The sequence below is a fragment of the Eucalyptus grandis genome, chromosome 9 (genome assembly GCF_016545825.1).
Source record: "Eucalyptus grandis isolate ANBG69807.140 chromosome 9, ASM1654582v1, whole genome shotgun sequence".
In the NCBI taxonomy this organism is placed as follows: domain Eukaryota; kingdom Viridiplantae; phylum Streptophyta; class Magnoliopsida; order Myrtales; family Myrtaceae; genus Eucalyptus; species Eucalyptus grandis.
In genome coordinates this window covers 28,445,043-28,460,739 of record NC_052620.1, presented here as the reverse complement: position 1 = coordinate 28,460,739, position 15,697 = coordinate 28,445,043, and the positions used below count along the sequence as shown (strand labels likewise).

The 15,697-nt window shown below is 39.7% G+C and overlaps 2 protein-coding genes across 5 annotated transcripts; both read right to left on the bottom strand.

Moving 5' to 3' along the window:
- Positions 1 to 1,718: 1,718 nt before the first annotated feature.
- On the bottom strand, positions 1,719 to 6,627 carry LOC120288163 (acyltransferase-like protein At3g26840, chloroplastic). 3 transcript variants are annotated; one of them, XM_039301636.1, is made up of 8 exons: positions 6,501 to 6,627; positions 5,393 to 5,501; positions 4,463 to 4,592; positions 3,671 to 3,753; positions 3,243 to 3,356; positions 2,611 to 2,687; positions 2,391 to 2,500; positions 1,719 to 1,968 (listed from the first exon to the last, which is right to left on the bottom strand). In XM_039301636.1, the coding sequence occupies exons 1-8, from the start codon at positions 6,527 to 6,529 to the stop codon at positions 1,778 to 1,780; spliced, it is 843 nt and encodes a 280-aa protein (XP_039157570.1). In that variant the 5' UTR covers positions 6,530 to 6,627; the 3' UTR covers positions 1,719 to 1,777. The 3 variants fall into 3 exon arrangements, with proteins under 3 accessions (XP_039157570.1, XP_039157569.1, XP_039157571.1); XM_039301635.1 differs by lacking the exon at positions 6,501 to 6,627 and adding an exon at positions 5,652 to 6,339; XM_039301637.1 differs by lacking the exons at positions 5,393 to 5,501; positions 6,501 to 6,627 and having other exon boundaries at positions 3,671 to 4,246; positions 4,463 to 4,556.
- Positions 6,475 to 15,412, bottom strand: LOC104419114 (acyltransferase-like protein At3g26840, chloroplastic). 2 transcript variants are annotated; one of them, XM_039301632.1, is made up of 15 exons: positions 15,316 to 15,412; positions 14,742 to 15,168; positions 14,249 to 14,300; positions 13,534 to 13,589; positions 13,129 to 13,287; positions 12,804 to 12,908; positions 11,930 to 12,036; positions 11,616 to 11,737; positions 10,489 to 10,597; positions 9,547 to 9,677; positions 8,832 to 9,201; positions 8,395 to 8,508; positions 7,722 to 7,807; positions 7,462 to 7,571; positions 6,475 to 7,015 (listed from the first exon to the last, which is right to left on the bottom strand). In XM_039301632.1, the coding sequence occupies exons 2-15, from the start codon at positions 15,154 to 15,156 to the stop codon at positions 6,822 to 6,824; spliced, it is 2,130 nt and encodes a 709-aa protein (XP_039157566.1). In that variant the 5' UTR covers positions 15,157 to 15,168; positions 15,316 to 15,412; the 3' UTR covers positions 6,475 to 6,821. The 2 variants fall into 2 exon arrangements, with proteins under 2 accessions (XP_039157566.1, XP_039157568.1); XM_039301634.1 differs by lacking the exons at positions 13,534 to 13,589; positions 15,316 to 15,412 and having other exon boundaries at positions 14,742 to 14,987.
- Between the last annotated feature and the right edge of the window lie 285 nt (positions 15,413 to 15,697).

Below are 15,697 nucleotides of genomic sequence, written 5' to 3'. Positions count from 1 at the left end.
CTGAAAGTCACGTTTGTCAATATAAGAGATACTATGTACAAATTATTGGTCATTGTTGGCCATAAATTGCCTGTACAAATTGTTGCTGATCTCCAGAACTATCATCAATAAGCATTGTTTGGTGTTTGTCTTATGCCTATTTAAGGCACTACTTGTAATGCTAAGGGGTAGAACGCACGAATTCTTAAAGCTCTCTCCTAACTTACTTTCTAATTAACTGATATGATTCTTTAAAACTATAGATATTTTGGTTAATCCTGATAGTATGCTTTGCACTTGGTGCAATTGAAACCATCAAAATTATGCTATCATGAATTGTTTTATGATATGAGCCAGAAAATGAAAAGGATTTGGTGGCCAACAGGCAGTTCCTATTATGAGGTCGGAAGGACCATGCTGCCGAATAACATATATGCCACAAATTCTGTTTTCATTTTCCTTAGCTATCGACATACATTTCAACAATTTAATTCTAACATATTGGATTTTGGACTATTACGGTTGTCGACAACTGTCCATTGCACTTTGCGTACCTCACAAAATTAATGATTTATATTCTATCCAAAGTTTGAAACTAAATAATACTTAACTTTGTATCTTAAATATTGAAAAAAGTATACCCCAAGTGCCAAAACTTGGCACGAAAGAATACTTAAGTACTAAAAGTTAAGAAAGTAATAGTTAAGTGCTATTTTTTTTTAAAGTGAAATACTTAAGTGCCATCTCCGATGAACCCTACCGGAAATAATTTTTTATTATTTTTCTCGCCTACGTGACTTGCTAGAGAGCTGACTCAACAAATAAATGTAAAAATGACATCGTTTTTTTGTGCAGATTCGAATTTTTAATATAAAAATTGATTTAATTAAATTTTAAAAATAAATAAATAAAAATTTAAATTAAATATATATTTAAAAAGAAAAAGAAAAAAAGAGGGTGGAAAAGGTGGTTGAGGGCTGAGCCCTCACCGTCGTTGCCAGGAAAGGCCGGCGAAAGTAAGGGGAGGGTTGGCTGGGGTCGCTAGGCCCTGACCAGGGGCCGGTAACCCTGGCTGACTAGCAGCAAGGGCTCCCGAGCCCATGCTCAGATCTAGGGTGAATGTCGTGGCCCTCCCTAGATCCGACGAGATCGGTGGCCCTCGCCTACCTCACCCCAGATTTGGGCGAGGGCTTGTGAGCCCTCGCTACTAGTTGGCCGGGGTCGGCGGCCCTTAGCTAGGGCTCGGCGACCCGAGCCGACGACGCCCCCCATCATCGTCGACCCTTCTTGGCGATGGTGGGGAGGTGGCGGCGGCGAGGGCTCAACCCTTAGCCACGTGCCTCCTCTCTCCCTTTTTTTTTTTTTTTTGTAAATTTTAAATGTTTTAAATAAATTTAATTTTTAATTTAATTTAATTAATTTTTATATTAATTATTTACTATGTCAAAGACAAAACAACATCGCTTTTGCATTTGTCTAGCCACGTCAAGATGCAAAATGACGTCGTTTTACATTTATTTTACCAGAAAATCATCACGTCAGCATTTAACCGGATTTTCTCGCCGTTGGCACTTGAGTAATCCATTTTGCTTCGATTTTGGTATTTTAAGTGTCATTTCCTAACTTTTGGTACTTGAATGTCTCTCCGTGCCAAATTTTGACACTTTAGATGTCCGGCACTCCTTAAGTATTATTATGAAAATTCCAGATGTCATAGAATTAGATGGAAAAAAGAAAACTGAAGAACGAATCTGTAAGAGCTTGAAAAGCAATGTCGTCCATCTTGGACGAGATTCCGTCACAGTTCAAAGGTTGGAGTTTCAAATGCAGAACCATGCGTGGCCTGGTACATCAATCGGGCGAAGATGCTCCTATAAGGATCGCTCTCTCGTTTCTCTCTCAGGTACGCCAGGCAGCTCTCCACCTCTGACTTGGCTTGTAAATACAGTTCGTGACATTTTTCCTGGTTTTTGAGTTCCCGCTTCCACCCTTCAGAAGAACAATCATGTCATACGGTCAACTTACTAGTAAACCACGGTTGAGATAAACTGAGAAAATTGTGGAGGGTGCTCCTGAATTGGTAACGGAAGGAATAAAATGCAGCTCTATGATCAATATCGACTGTACTAGTTATGTATCTGACGAGGTTTGGACATATTGAGCACTCTCCAGCAGGGAAAAAAAATAAAGAAGACCACGAGAAATCAAGCACGAGCGCCGAAGTAGTGCCATGTAATAATGGAAATTGAAGGGATGAATGAGTGGCATGGATTGACAGAATGGAGGTTTCATCTCCAGTCACGTGTACGAATTCTTAGGAGATGACGGGTTCTAATGTGAGAAGCTAATTCCAAGAATCATTCTGTAACACCTAAAGCAAATTGGAAAGTGGGTTGCAACAATGGACATGCCTGCTGTTTCAATTGGTTTTCCGAAACAATAATAGAACCGGCCCGGAATTTTTGGCCGAATCAAAGGACGGCACTGATCTTGATTGGGCACCTCTCTGGTTGCGTTAGACCTGCCAAAGTCATGCCAAAGATATTTATTCATCACAAATAGACAAGGAAAATAGGGACTGTGGGTAAATTCACAGGAAAAATGGACTGGAATCCGCTGGACTATTCATACCTCACTTCTGCATTATCTTCCGTCAGTTGTTGTATCAAGTCACTCAAAAGTGGGATCTCATCGTAATCGAGAAAGACCTGCCAGGTGCAAAATTCAGAGTAAAGCAACCATCTGGACATTGACTGAAGAACATCTGCAGCATGTTATCAAATCATGCGCACGTGAAGTATCAGAGTTGGATTTATGCACAGGTGCTGATGTTCAGTGGATTGAGCCTTCATGCAACTAATGGGTCGAGATCCAAATTTTTTATTTTCAGGAAACAAACTGCATATTGCCCTTGAGGATTATATGAGAGCATTTGAAAGCAAACTTCAGTTGATGCTATCCTGTTAAAAGCTTTGCGACAAGTTCTGACATCTCCATTAAACTTCAAAGATTTTCAAATGCAATTTGCGCCAGTTGCCCGATAAAATCATTGCATGCAAGAAAAAATAAAGCATCCTCCTTTACATGTACTTGTCTGCTTAAATTTCGAGTAAAAAGACAAACTCGATCGGCAAAAAACATAAGCAGTTAAAGATAACAAATAAAACAAAACATTCTGTCAACAATTCCCTGCATCTCCAAAATACAATGACGGAAACACGAAGGTGACGAGCTCACTTGCAAACTGAATTTTATGGACTTACTTCACCAAAGTCATCTTCTCCAACGGCAACAAAAGGCACCATTTTGGCTCCAAAGCGAACTACCATCCTGACAAGCTCAGGCTGCTCTGGCCAACATAGCTTGTACTCTTCACCCTGGCAATTTTACATGGACATGGACACTTGACATTGCTTGAAATTTTGATGTAGGGGCAGCTATCGTTTTTGCTAAAGCAATCAAACAAAAATAATAAAATGTCGCCACAAAAATGCACTTTTTATATGAAGAGACATGGTAACGTAACTACAGATAATACCTGAGGTGTAAATGGGAGGGGGTGATAACAAACTATCAACTGAGACGTATGATTCTATGAACAGAAGGCTTGCCTTAGTTCGATCAAATTTCAGGTTATTTCACCAATTATATGATCTCTAGCATCTGCAGTATATTAGGGTAGCAATATTACCTTACGATGAAGTGCTTCAGGCACGCCTCCTGGATAGAGTAAGACATGGCACTTTGACGAAAGAAGTTTGAACAAATTGGTCCCTGAAACAGGTACCGCACCCATCATCCGGAATGCATCAGTATATGCCGGGTCAAGCGTTTGTCCTTTTTTGTATTTCTCAAAGAGCTTAGGATGTGCTATCCCTCGTAAAAGAATGTTCCTCTGATTCAGTAATCGAAAAACCATAGGAAACAGTTCGAGGCCTAATAACATGTGATAGCCAACATATAGAACTGGCCCCTCCAATGTAAGCCCATCCAGACCTCTAACAATCCTCCCATCCTTTAAAGTTGACAGCATCACTGGTCCAGTTATCTCATCAAACCATCTAAAATTATGCAAGTTGCCAGGTAACAGTCGTCCAGAGACTAAAAACAAATTCAAAGTAGGAACTCCCTTGAAGAGGACACAATTATCTTGTTCTGGAAACAAACTAGTCAACTGAAGAATATGTTTCTTTGACAGTATGGTACTCAGATAGAGCCATGGCCATCCATGAAGAGCAAGACCGTTGTCACTTTACTCACAGAAGACCTTGGGAATATCACATGAATCTCCTTTTGTGAGCTTCGTTTCATTAAACCTTTAGAATATCATAAGCATGAAAACCAGGGTGGATCAAGCCATGAGGTCTCTGGCTGACCAAATGCTGGATTAAGTTCACAAAATATGATATTTGTAAACTTCCTAGGTGTCTTGAACTGCCATCCTGTTTTGACCACAAGACAAAGTTCAGATGAAAAACGTTACCTGAACGATTCATATAGTTTCTTATTTCAGCAGGGCTTGGTGGCAGGCAATCTGAAACATAGTCAAGACCTTTTCCACGACGGTAGAAACCAACGCCCTTAATTATGGTTACCAAATCAAAACCATCTTCCTGCATGCAAAGGATATATAAATTAATGACAATACGCCTCATCACATAAAGCTAAACCCACATCAACTGTAAAAAGCAGAGGAATTGAGTTCTTTAAAAAGTGAAGAGAATGCTTCAACGAAGCTAAACTGCACCATATTTCTGATGCCTGCCTCACAAGTATTATAATGCAATGATATCATTCATCTGACAGAGACATCAGCAAGAATTAGGGTAGGATGCAGTTGTGGGGGATCGTATACTCATGAAATAGAGTTGATAGCACTGGTTATTAATTGAAAAGAAAGTACTGATATCTTTTCACCTAGAGTTTAGGGATCAGCACGAAAAAATATCTTTGAACAATTTTGAATGCCTCAGGAGAAATGATGATCGATAAAGAGCAGAGCTAGCATTAACAGATTTAATACTCAATGGAATGGACTTGGCATAATTATCTCATGACCCATTGCAGAATGGCTATGCAAAATATCAATCCAAAGGAGTACTTTTAAAAATTAATGGCTCTGCAGAATTCCACCATGATAGAACACAATATTCGGATTCGAGACAGTGCAAATTCAGAAGTCAAATAGTCATCCAGTAAGGAGCATTCCAGACCAACAGCAAGTTTCTATTCTGTTTTTCTTGTGACATTTTCAGTCAACATGCTAAACCAAACTAGAAAGGACTTGCCAAACAAAAGCTTATTCGGTTCTTATGTAGGGTGTTTTTTCCTTCTCCCTTTTATTGAAATCGCAACACACATATGGCATAATAGTTCATGCATCATAGCAGCTTCTGGAAAGAGAGAAACCTACCAAGAAGAGGAAATGACCGCCGTCATCAAAGTTACTGATTTGACTTCTCTGCAGTGCGCAGTTTAGTCTAGCTCCTTCTGCTTGACTTGGCAATAACCAATCCTTCCCCCTAAAATTACAAATCCCAATTATAAGTAAGCTTAAGATTGCTCACAGAAATACATGACGAAAGCAAATGAGAAGTTTGTGTATCTTCAGATACAAAGGTTGAAGAAAGGGGACAAAACGGAAGGTTGAAGAAGTTTAACAGGGGCCACACCTAATAAACTGATAGAACACCCAACACCAAGAAAAGAAGTAAGGAGATGCGACCATCTTGCTGCTCACAAAATCAAGTTGGTTCAGGAAAGAAAATGAATGATAGCAATGACCTTTCCTCGGAATAGTGGATGAATCCACTGCAGCGATAGCTTTGCCACTAGCCAGTGTTATATAGATCTTACCAAATGACTATGTGCAGTTGAATTAAGACAATAATTTAACTTTTAGAAAAGAAAACTCATTGAAGTTCTTCCAAATGAGGCTGTAGCCTTCAAATATGCCTAAGATATTGGGACAAAATCCACTGAAATAGTAGTCGCACTGCATTGCCTGTCTTTACCATATGATATCTGAACTAAAGAAAATGAATTGTCTTTGACATGCGAATGGGCAAATGTTCATTGCCTGTCATTACACTTATGTTCTCCTACTTATGAGATGAGAACTCAGAGACGAGACAGATTGAGCATGGCATGATCCATCCTGAAGTGGACACGAATTTCTTGTGCAGGTTATTGATATTTCTTGATCTAAGAAGTTGGCATAACCATTGCTTTTCAAAAAACAAGTGAAACTAGCGCCTACTACAAAATTGAGACATTGTGGCTGTCTTCTTTACTCATCTAGTACTAAAATGGACATCGACCCCCAGATTTGATTCTTCTTTCATCAAAACTAATATAACCCCCTCTTCTTGATCATTTTTTCAACATGATGTTTTTAATGTATTTATCGAGTGTGGCATGTTCCAGGCTTATATAAATGTGCCAATATATACATGTGCAAGTTTTCCGAACTCAATTGTTGCATAAGAAGAGTGATAATGCGAAAATAAACCACTTGATACCATCTATGGCGACAGAGAAGGCTGTCCATTATTACATCCACCAGTTCTGAAAGGCAAAAGCTTCTCTACTCCTGAGAGACCACATAAATTAGAAGGAAAAAAGAAAACTGAAGAACAAATTTAGTAAGAGCTTGAAAAGCCAAGCAGAGAAGCCCTGTCCATAATTATTCTTGAGGCTCAGCAAGTCCAGAAGTCAGCTGAGTCTGAATAATGATTAGCCAAAAGACCTCCTACACTGTACAATAAAAAGCCCGTGGCTTACGCTGTTTGAGAGGGAATCCAAAAAGCAAAATGGTCCATCTCCGAATATATTCCATTCCATCACAGTTCAAAGGTTGGAATTTTTTTAGATGCAGAATTATGTGTTGCCTGGTACATCAATCGGGAGAAGATGCTCCTATAAGGATCGCTCTCCCTTTTCTCTCTCAGGTATACCATGCAGCTCTCCACCTCTGACTTGATTTGTAGATATAGTTCATGACATTTTTCCCGGTCTTTCAGTTCCTCCCTCCTCCCTTCAAGAGTACAATCACGTCATAAAGTCAACTTACTAGTAAACCCCATTTGATTTGAATTGAGAAAACCAGCAAGAGACAAATTATTGTGCAGAGTGCTTTGGAACCGGTATCAAGGGGCATAAAGTGCAGTTTCATGATCAATATCGAGTGTACAAATTCTGCATCTGTCGTACAAGGTTCAGTGAATTGACCACTATCCATCTTATACAAATAAAGGAAAGACCACTAGAAATCAAGCTTGTGCATGTAAGTTGTGCGATGGAAAAATAATAAATTGAAGCAAGACAGGATAATTCAAAGGCATGGATTGATTTAATGGAGGCTTCATATCCAGTCATGTATATGACTTCTTAGGAGATGATGGGTTCTAATGTGAGAAGCTAATTCCCAGAATCACTGTATAATACTTCTGTGGAAATTGTAGGTTGCAGCAAGGGCATTACCTGCTGTTTCTATTGGTTTTCCGAAACAAAAATAGAATCGGCCAGGAACTTTTGGCCGAATCCAAGGAAGGTGGACATCTTGATTGGCTACCTCTCCAGTTGCATTAGACCTATCAAAGTCATGCAAAAGATATGTGTTCACTGCAAATAGACGCAGAAAACAGGGAGTGGGGGTAAAATCATAAGAAAAATGGCTTGGAATCTGCTGGATTGTTTTTTTTTTTTTTTGGTAAAGAAGGAATCTGCTGGATTGTTCATACCTCACTTTTCCACTATTTTCCGTCAGTTGCTGTATCCAATTCCTAAAGTATGGGATCTTCATTTGGTCATCATAATCAAAAAAGACCTGCTAGGCGCAAAAAATTAGAGTAAACAAACATGCGGACAATGACTCAAGGACATCCGCAGGATGTACCGTGATTAAATTCATGTGCACACGAACTATCAGAGTTGATTTACAAACAAATATTGATTTTCAGTGGATTAAGAAAAGTTATCTAAATTCATGCAACTAGCGGATCATGATCCAAACTTATACTTCTAGGTAAAGAACTGCATATTGTCCTTGAGCATAATATGAGAGTATATGAAAGCAAAGTTCAGTTGATGCTATCCTATTAAAAGCTTTGGAACAAGGTCTGACATCTCCATAAAACTAGTCAATGATTTTCAAATGTAATTTATGCTAGTTACCGGTAAAAATCATTGCATGCAAGAAAAATAAGAGCATCCACCTTAACATAGACCTGTTTGCTTAATTTTCAAGTCAAAAGACAAACTCAATCAAGAAAAAAAAAATAATCAGTAAAAAAATAATCTAAAAATTCTGTCAAACGATCATGTCCTCAACAATTCCATGCGTCTCTAAAGTACAATGAGGCGAAAAAAGCCAACAAGAACTCACATTGCAAGCTGAATTTTTTATTGACTTACCTCACCAAAGTCATCTTCTCCAACTGTACCAAAAGGCACTATTTTGGCTCCAAATTTAATCGCCATCCTGACAAACTCAGACTGTTCTGGCCAAATTAGCTTGTACTCTTCACCCTGGCAATTACATGTACATGTTTTCTGACATTAGTAAGTTGTAATGTACAGGTAGATTTCATCTTTTCCAAAGCAAGCAAACATGAATATCAAGTATTCCCCTGTGCATGTGCCACAAACATGCACATTTTAGATGGAGAGATATGGCAATCCAACGATTAACACCTGAGGCGTATTTGGAGGGAGGAGGTGATAAAAACTATTTACTGATATGTATGATTATTATTCAACAGAAGGCTTGCCATCACGATCCAATTTGAGGTTATTTCACCAATCATATGATCACTGACATCTGCAGCACATTAAGGTTCTAGCATTAGTACCTTACGATGAAGTGCTTCACGCATGCCTCCTGGATAGAGCAAGACATGAGACTTTGACGAAAGAAGCTTGAACAAATTGGTCCCTGAAACAGGTACTGCACCCATTATCCGGTAATTGTCAAAGTACTCAGGTTCAACCGTTTGTCCTTTTTCGTAATTCTCGAAGATCATAGGATGTGCTATCCCTCGTAAAAGAATGTTCCTCTCGTTCATGAATCCAGTTACCAAAGGTACCAGTTCAAGTCCTAATAACATGTGATAGCCAACATATAGAACTGGGCCCTCTGATGGAATCCCATCCAGACCTCTAACTATCCTCCCATCCTCTAAAGTTGACAGCATCACTGGTCCAGTTATCTCATTAAACCATCTAAGATTATGCAAGATGTCAGGTAACAACAGTCTAAACATTGAAAACAAATTCAAGGGAGGAACTGTTTTAGAGAGGACATGCCTATATTGCTATTGAAACAATCTATTCGACTAAAAAGTATGTTGATTTGACCATACAATACTCATCTTCTTTTGTGAACTTCATTTCATTGAACCTTTAGAATAATATAAGCATAGATATGAAGGTCAATCATGACACAAGGCCTCTAGCAGACCAAATGCTGGATTAAGTACACAGAATATGATATTTATGGACTTCCTGGGGGTCTTAAACTGCTATCCTGTTTTGACCTTTGGACAAAGTTCAGATGAAAAACTGCACCTGTTCGATTCATATACTTTCCTATATTCAGCAGGGGTTGGTGGCAGGTAGTCCGAAACGTAGTCAAGACATTTTCCACGACGGTAGAAACCAACACGTTTAATTATGGTCACCAAATCAAAATCATCTTCCTACATGAAAATAAATCACACCGTCCCTCATCAGATAAAGCTGAACCCATATCAGCTGGTAAAAGCAGGGGAATGCACTATAACAGTGAAGAGAATGTTTCAATGAAGCTAAACTGCATCATATTTCTGAAGAGCAGGGGATACTACAGTATACAGTCTCACTATTATGATTCTGCAGGGACATCATCCATCCAACAGAGAAACATCACCTAGAAGTAAGTAGTAAGTGGTTGTGGTGTTGGTCATATACACATGTTATAGAGTCGACAGCCATGGTCATTAATTGAGAAGGAAGTACTGATATCTTTCACCTAGAGTTTAGTGATCGGCATGAAAGAGTATCTGAAAACAATTCTGAGTGGCTCAGGTGTATATGATCATTAAAGAGCAGACTAAAGCTAGCATTACTAGAAAAATTACTCAGAAGAATAGACTTGGCATGATTATCTCATGAGTATTGCAGAATGCCTATCGGAAATATCAATCAAAATGAGTGACTTTAAAATTAATTGCTCTGCAGAATTTCACCGTGGTAGGACACACTATTCAGATTAAAGACGGTGCAAATTCAGAAGTGGAATATTCATCCAGTAAGAAGAGCATTCCAGACTAGTAGAAGTTTCTCTATTTTTTTCCTATTTGACATTTTCAGTTGATATGGCAAACCAAGCTAGAAAGGATCGTGGTCACGCAAAAAGTTCTTCAATTCTTTCATAGGGTGCCTTTCCTTCTTCCATCTATTGAAATTGTAAGACATAAACAAGATAGTAGTTCATGCATAATTCCAGCTTCTGGAAAGAGAGAAACGCACCAAGAAAAGGTAATGACCACAGTCTTCAAACTTCCGGATATGGCTTCTCCGCAGTGCGTTGTTTAGTCTAGCACCTTCTGCTTGACTTGGCAATAACCAATCCTTCGCACTAGAATAACAAATCCCAGTTAAAGTTAGTCCACAATTGCCTCAGAAAAATACATGACAATTGCAACTTTAAATAATAAGTTTGTGCATCTTCAGAAACAATCATTGGAGAAAGAAGTTTAATAGAGACTGAGCACCTCATAAACAGAGAGAACACCCAAAAAAACAAAAACAAAAAACAAAAAAGGGCAAGGAAATGTGACCATCATGCTGCTCACAAATCGAGTTGGTTCAGGCAAAGAAAATGAAGGATTAGAATGACCTTTCCTCTGATTAGTGGGCAAATCTGCCACAGCAATAGCGTCGCCACTAGCCAGTGTTATATAGGTCTTACTACATGACTCTACACAGATAAATTAAGACAATAGTTTAACTCATAGTTGAAGGAAAACTCATCAAAGTTCTTCCAAATGAGGCTGTAGCCTTCAATTATGCCTACGATATTGGGACAATATCCACTGCGCCAGTAGTTGCACTGCATTGCCTGTTTTTGCCATCTAACATCTGAACTAAAACAAAATGAGCTGTCTTTGACAAGCGCATGGGCTAATGCATATGGCTTAAGCACTCTCAATGACCTTTTTTTATAAGGTATTTCCGGCCCAAGTAACTCACTCTTCAATGCAGATATATTTAAGCTGCTCACCTGAAGATGTAGATCTTACTTGATTATATGTAAGTGCTTGAAATTTTTCATTTCAGTCTCATAAACATGTGAGAGAATCCATTTAGTTTGCTTTACTAATGGCCTTATGAAACTCAACCATATTAGTTACTTAGTGGTTAAGAAGAAATCCAATGACAGTACAAGAAGATAACAAGATGATCCTCATTTTCCTTTATTGTCAAATATCCATGTGTCAGTGTCATGTTTCCTCCTTGCTGTCTAAGGGATGTGTGAGATAGCAATGAGACTGGCTCAGGATATCTGGTCTGCCAAAATGTACATAGCTATCATAAACTCCAATCTCCCAGCACCTAATTAGATGAGATTTGACAAAATTGGATAAAATGACGACCTTGTAAGAAGAAGAGTCTGTGCATTGACATCATGAATGCGTGAATTTGAATATGCTGAAGCTGATTTTAGCATCTGAAGCTTCCACAGAAGTGTTTCTTTAGGGAGAATATCAGCAAGGACCTGTAAATTTTTCCATGAATGTTTTTCCAAGCAAAAAATTACAGTGAACATACATAGCACAAGTGTAGCCTGTTGTTCATGTCAGAAGAAAATGTAATTGGGAAGAGTTCTACTTGATACGTGAATTCAAGGAAAATAAATTGCAAAAAAGCATGCTAGTCTCATGAACATGATGGTCATTGTTTAGCTTACAGATACATGAGATGACATGGTCAATAAGTCCTTTGATAGCTCTTCAACTGTTCGTTGTGGAGCAAGCCCTTCTTCTGTGCTAGCCTTGAACTTCCTCGAAGGATCACCTTGTATTTGCCAGAAATGAAGTGGAATAAGTGGAGAAAATTACTTCATGGCTGCAGCTGGATAATTATGGTATTGACTACTGGGTATCCCAAAACTAGGGCCGCAATTCAGAATCGCTTTAGTACCAGCCCCACCCCAACACATTTACACAGCAGTCAGTGCCCCTTTTCACCATCATCAAGCAATAAGGTATTCCTACATGTGGGCATGTGAAACGGAAGTTCTGGGGTCGCCTGTAATTGTAGCACCATAAAGTAATGGAGGTTGTAAAGAGAAGTATTTAGGAGAGAGAGAAGCTGAATAGAGAGGTTCACTAAATACCCCAAGGTGGTTCCTATGAGATTAAAATGCAAACACACCTCTGCTATCCTCAGTCATTCAGTTGTTTCTGGAGTCAAAATCTCCAATAACACTTACTTCCAAATCGGTCAGAATGCAAACCCCCGATTTCCAATAAAAAATCAAGGCAATGCTCATCTAAGATTACCAGTTACTATATTGCTTATGATGAAGTAATTGCAGCCAGGCATCAAATTTTGTCCCTAGCTTCTTGGTTTCAGGAGGTGGCATGTCTCAAAAGTTTCTTCAGTAAGATTCTTCTCGCTTCTTACATTCCCTAGACCTCGACCATAGATTGCTATATTATCAGCCTCCAATAAGTCAGTAGCCTAGTATACTATAAGAAGTGATACAAACAAACCTGAAAGGTTTTCTGCAATACATGAAACAGTGTAGCAAAATACAAATAATAAGGAGCAAAGCAAACCTGCCATAAAACTCAGGATGAAAGGGTAGGTTAGCTGCAATTGTTCTGGCATTAACTCCAGGAGAGGTAATAGTGCTTGTATTTGCGACTTGTCAAATGATGTCGCTACAGAAAAAAAAAAAAAAAAATGAATGGTGTTTCCTTTTTTATAAGCAAAGCTGCCACAACTTACACAGGTTCTCTTCTAAGGTAAGCCTTAATCCAACAAAATTCAATGTGGATGCTGCAAAACTCATATAGAGCATTTCATTTACCACAAGAAAAGGCTGCATGTACATGAGCTTCTTGCTCCATTTATTTAACTTCACTAGAAATTTCTCCTCACCTGGGTTGGCCAAGATTAATAGAAGATCAATGTCAGGGTTGCGTGCTGCAACAGCTAGTGCAAGGCATCCTCCCAGTGATTCTCCAACAAGATATATAGGTCTATTTGGGGAGCGGTAGTTCTCTGATTTTATTGTTCTCTCAATCATTTTCACCAGGTCTGAGCCATGCAAATTGATACAAGAGTCATCAACTCATAAGAGTGGTACCAAGATAAGATAATCGAAAGCATCTATTGTAATCTAGCATTGTTTTATTTACAACTCCATTATAAAATGATATGCTTTTGCTATGTAATGGAGTTAAAAGCATCACAATTAAATTGTTGATTACAAATGACATTGTCTTCAGATCGTTACTATTCAGAATTGGTGAAGCAGTTGAAGAGGGTAAGAAAGAGGAGGACCTCGAAATGACGTTCTATCCATGACTGGGATGTGCAAGCACCAAATATCAAATATCCTTCATACATGAAAACATTCATGTAGTTAGCTATTTCCCACTAAATTAAACAGTGAAGTGTCATCTACTGCATGAAACAGTTTGCACAGTCATTAATAGCCCGAGAGCCTGCAGATGATAGTAGGGTAACACAGGCTCTGTGTCTCATCTTACTTCATCCAAGTTAAGGAGAGAAAGAAAAGAGCCTTTAATCATGCAAAGTGCAACAATCACCGCTTTTTTTTTTTTATAGTGAACGGGAAGTGGATGAATTTTCGCCAGATTTATTAGGAATGAGAAAAGAAAACTGATTTGTGAAGCAGCTTTATCATGTCTCTAATATGAACCAGAGCAAATATATCTTAACAGAAGGCATACTGCTTCTGATTTGACAACTGATATTCTAAATTTCCAAACTCTGCTATTTGATAACTGATCTAGCTGGACTGATCTAGCTGGAACGGATTTGAGGTTGTATGTTCATAAACAAGCTAGCTGCCCCATGTTGCCAGATATTGCTTCTTCTTTTTTTCAATCTTTCATTTCCTTATAATCCAGAGTGCTTGAATAAATACAGTGTAAAGGCGATGGATCCATTGCGGCAAAAAGCAGAATTAGATGCTGAAAATTCAGTGCTAAACTGGAAGATTGAATAATTGAGGAATAGTAAACATGCATACTTTCCGAGCTTCTTGTGATGGGAAGTAAGCCCAGCTCCAGTGTCGTCAATTCCTGAAAAACGGCATATCGGGAACCCAAAGCACTTAAAGTGTGATCAAGATTGGAAAAAGATTCACAGTAACGTGACGAATTTGGAAGGAAACCCAACAGCTTATGATTAAGATTAAAGTGAGGTCTGAACACAAAAGCGGAAAAGGCTCCGACTCCAAGCTGCACGTCAACAACTTCGCAACGGAAGAAAGCTGGCACCCTTAGATTCTCAAGTGTCACTCGCAATAAGGAGAGCAATCATTAACTAAAAAGGTTCAGCCCCGATGACATATATCTATAGATCATCGTGGTCGAAATCGCAAAAGCGTCGCCACATAAGTCCAGTTTGACTCTCAAACTCCTGTCGGATCACTTCAGCGATGAACCACCGAAGGCAACAAAACTTACGAACACGAGCAAGGATGTTGATTGGTCATCAACGTGGACCTCGAGTGAACTCACCGGGTAAATAGAGAAGCAGGGGCGACTTCTCCGAGCGAGAGCCGCACTCCAGAGGAGAGAACCAGCGAGGCGGTCCGCCGTCCGGCCTGGCCAGGTCCTTCGCATGATCGAAGAACCTCTTCACCCTGTCGGGCCCGCTCTCCAGCTCCACGTCCTCCATGAACGGCGCCGACCAGCCCCGGTAGCTCGTGCTCTTCTCGTAGCGCCTCCCGTGTTCTCCAACCGGTCTCGTCCGAGGAATGGTAGTTCCAGTCAATGCGGAGGGCGCCTGCTGCTTCGAAACGGCGCATCCGCGGGTCAACGACGAGCTGAGTCTCGGGTTCTGGTCGGAGCTTGCGGCGGCTGAAGCTCGGCCCCGGAGACGGGGAGCCGGAGACACGCCGGGCGGGAGGAGGCAGGCGCCGGTGGCCGCCATGGACGGCGGAGACTAGAGAGAGAGAGAGAGAGAGTACGGTTGGGAAGGTCAGATCAGTTAAAATGAAGAAACAGAATGAACGAGAAGCTGGGAACAATCTGTCGTTAGCGGACTCCGAGAGATTATAAAAGGCGGGAGTATCGATGATTGGACAACGACCTCGCCGGCGACGGTGCTGCTCCTGGCTGTCGTGACTCGTGAGGAAGCAAAGACAAAAAACTCGTATCTTAACAAAATGGAGTTATCTAGTAGAGCTGGAAGCCGAGGCCATATCATATCATATCCATCATATACGTATATATATGCATCATCATCATCATCATTATCATTACTATTATTATTAAAGGCCAGTTTTCCATATCTGTCAACCGTTTTGAACACCCAATCATTATTAATAATCGTATCCTTCTTCTTTCTTTTTTTGTAGGACTTTTTAAGAAGCTAAAAAGTTGCTTCACTTTTATAGCGAACGGAGTCGCGCCAGCACGACGGTCGCTGTCGTTTTCTTTTTTTTTTAACATGGCGGGTGCTTTTGTAAACA

Excerpts from the sequence above, each read along its gene's own strand:
- LOC120288163 (XM_039301635.1), bottom strand. The coding sequence starts at position 5,707 with ATGGTCGCATCTCCTTACTTCTTTTCTTGGTGTTGGGTGTTCTATCAG. Across the intron at positions 5,502-5,651 it reads GTGTTCTATCAGTTTATTAG|GGGGAAGGATTGGTTATTGC; the intron begins GTGTGGCCCCTG and ends TTGTAATTTTAG. Across the intron at positions 4,593-5,392 it reads GCGGTCATTTCCTCTTCTTG|GAAGATGGTTTTGATTTGGT; the intron begins GTAGGTTTCTCT and ends CTTTGCATGCAG.
- LOC104419114 (XM_039301632.1), bottom strand. The coding sequence starts at position 15,156 with ATGGCGGCCACCGGCGCCTGCCTCCTCCCGCCCGGCGTGTCTCCGGCT. Across the intron at positions 10,598-11,615 it reads CAGACTCTTCTTCTTACAAG|TGCGAAGGATTGGTTATTGC; the intron begins GTCGTCATTTTA and ends TTGTTATTCTAG. Across the intron at positions 7,808-8,394 it reads GAGAAGATGACTTTGGTGAG|GTCTTTTTTGATTATGATGA; the intron begins GTAAGTCAATAA and ends TGCGCCTAGCAG.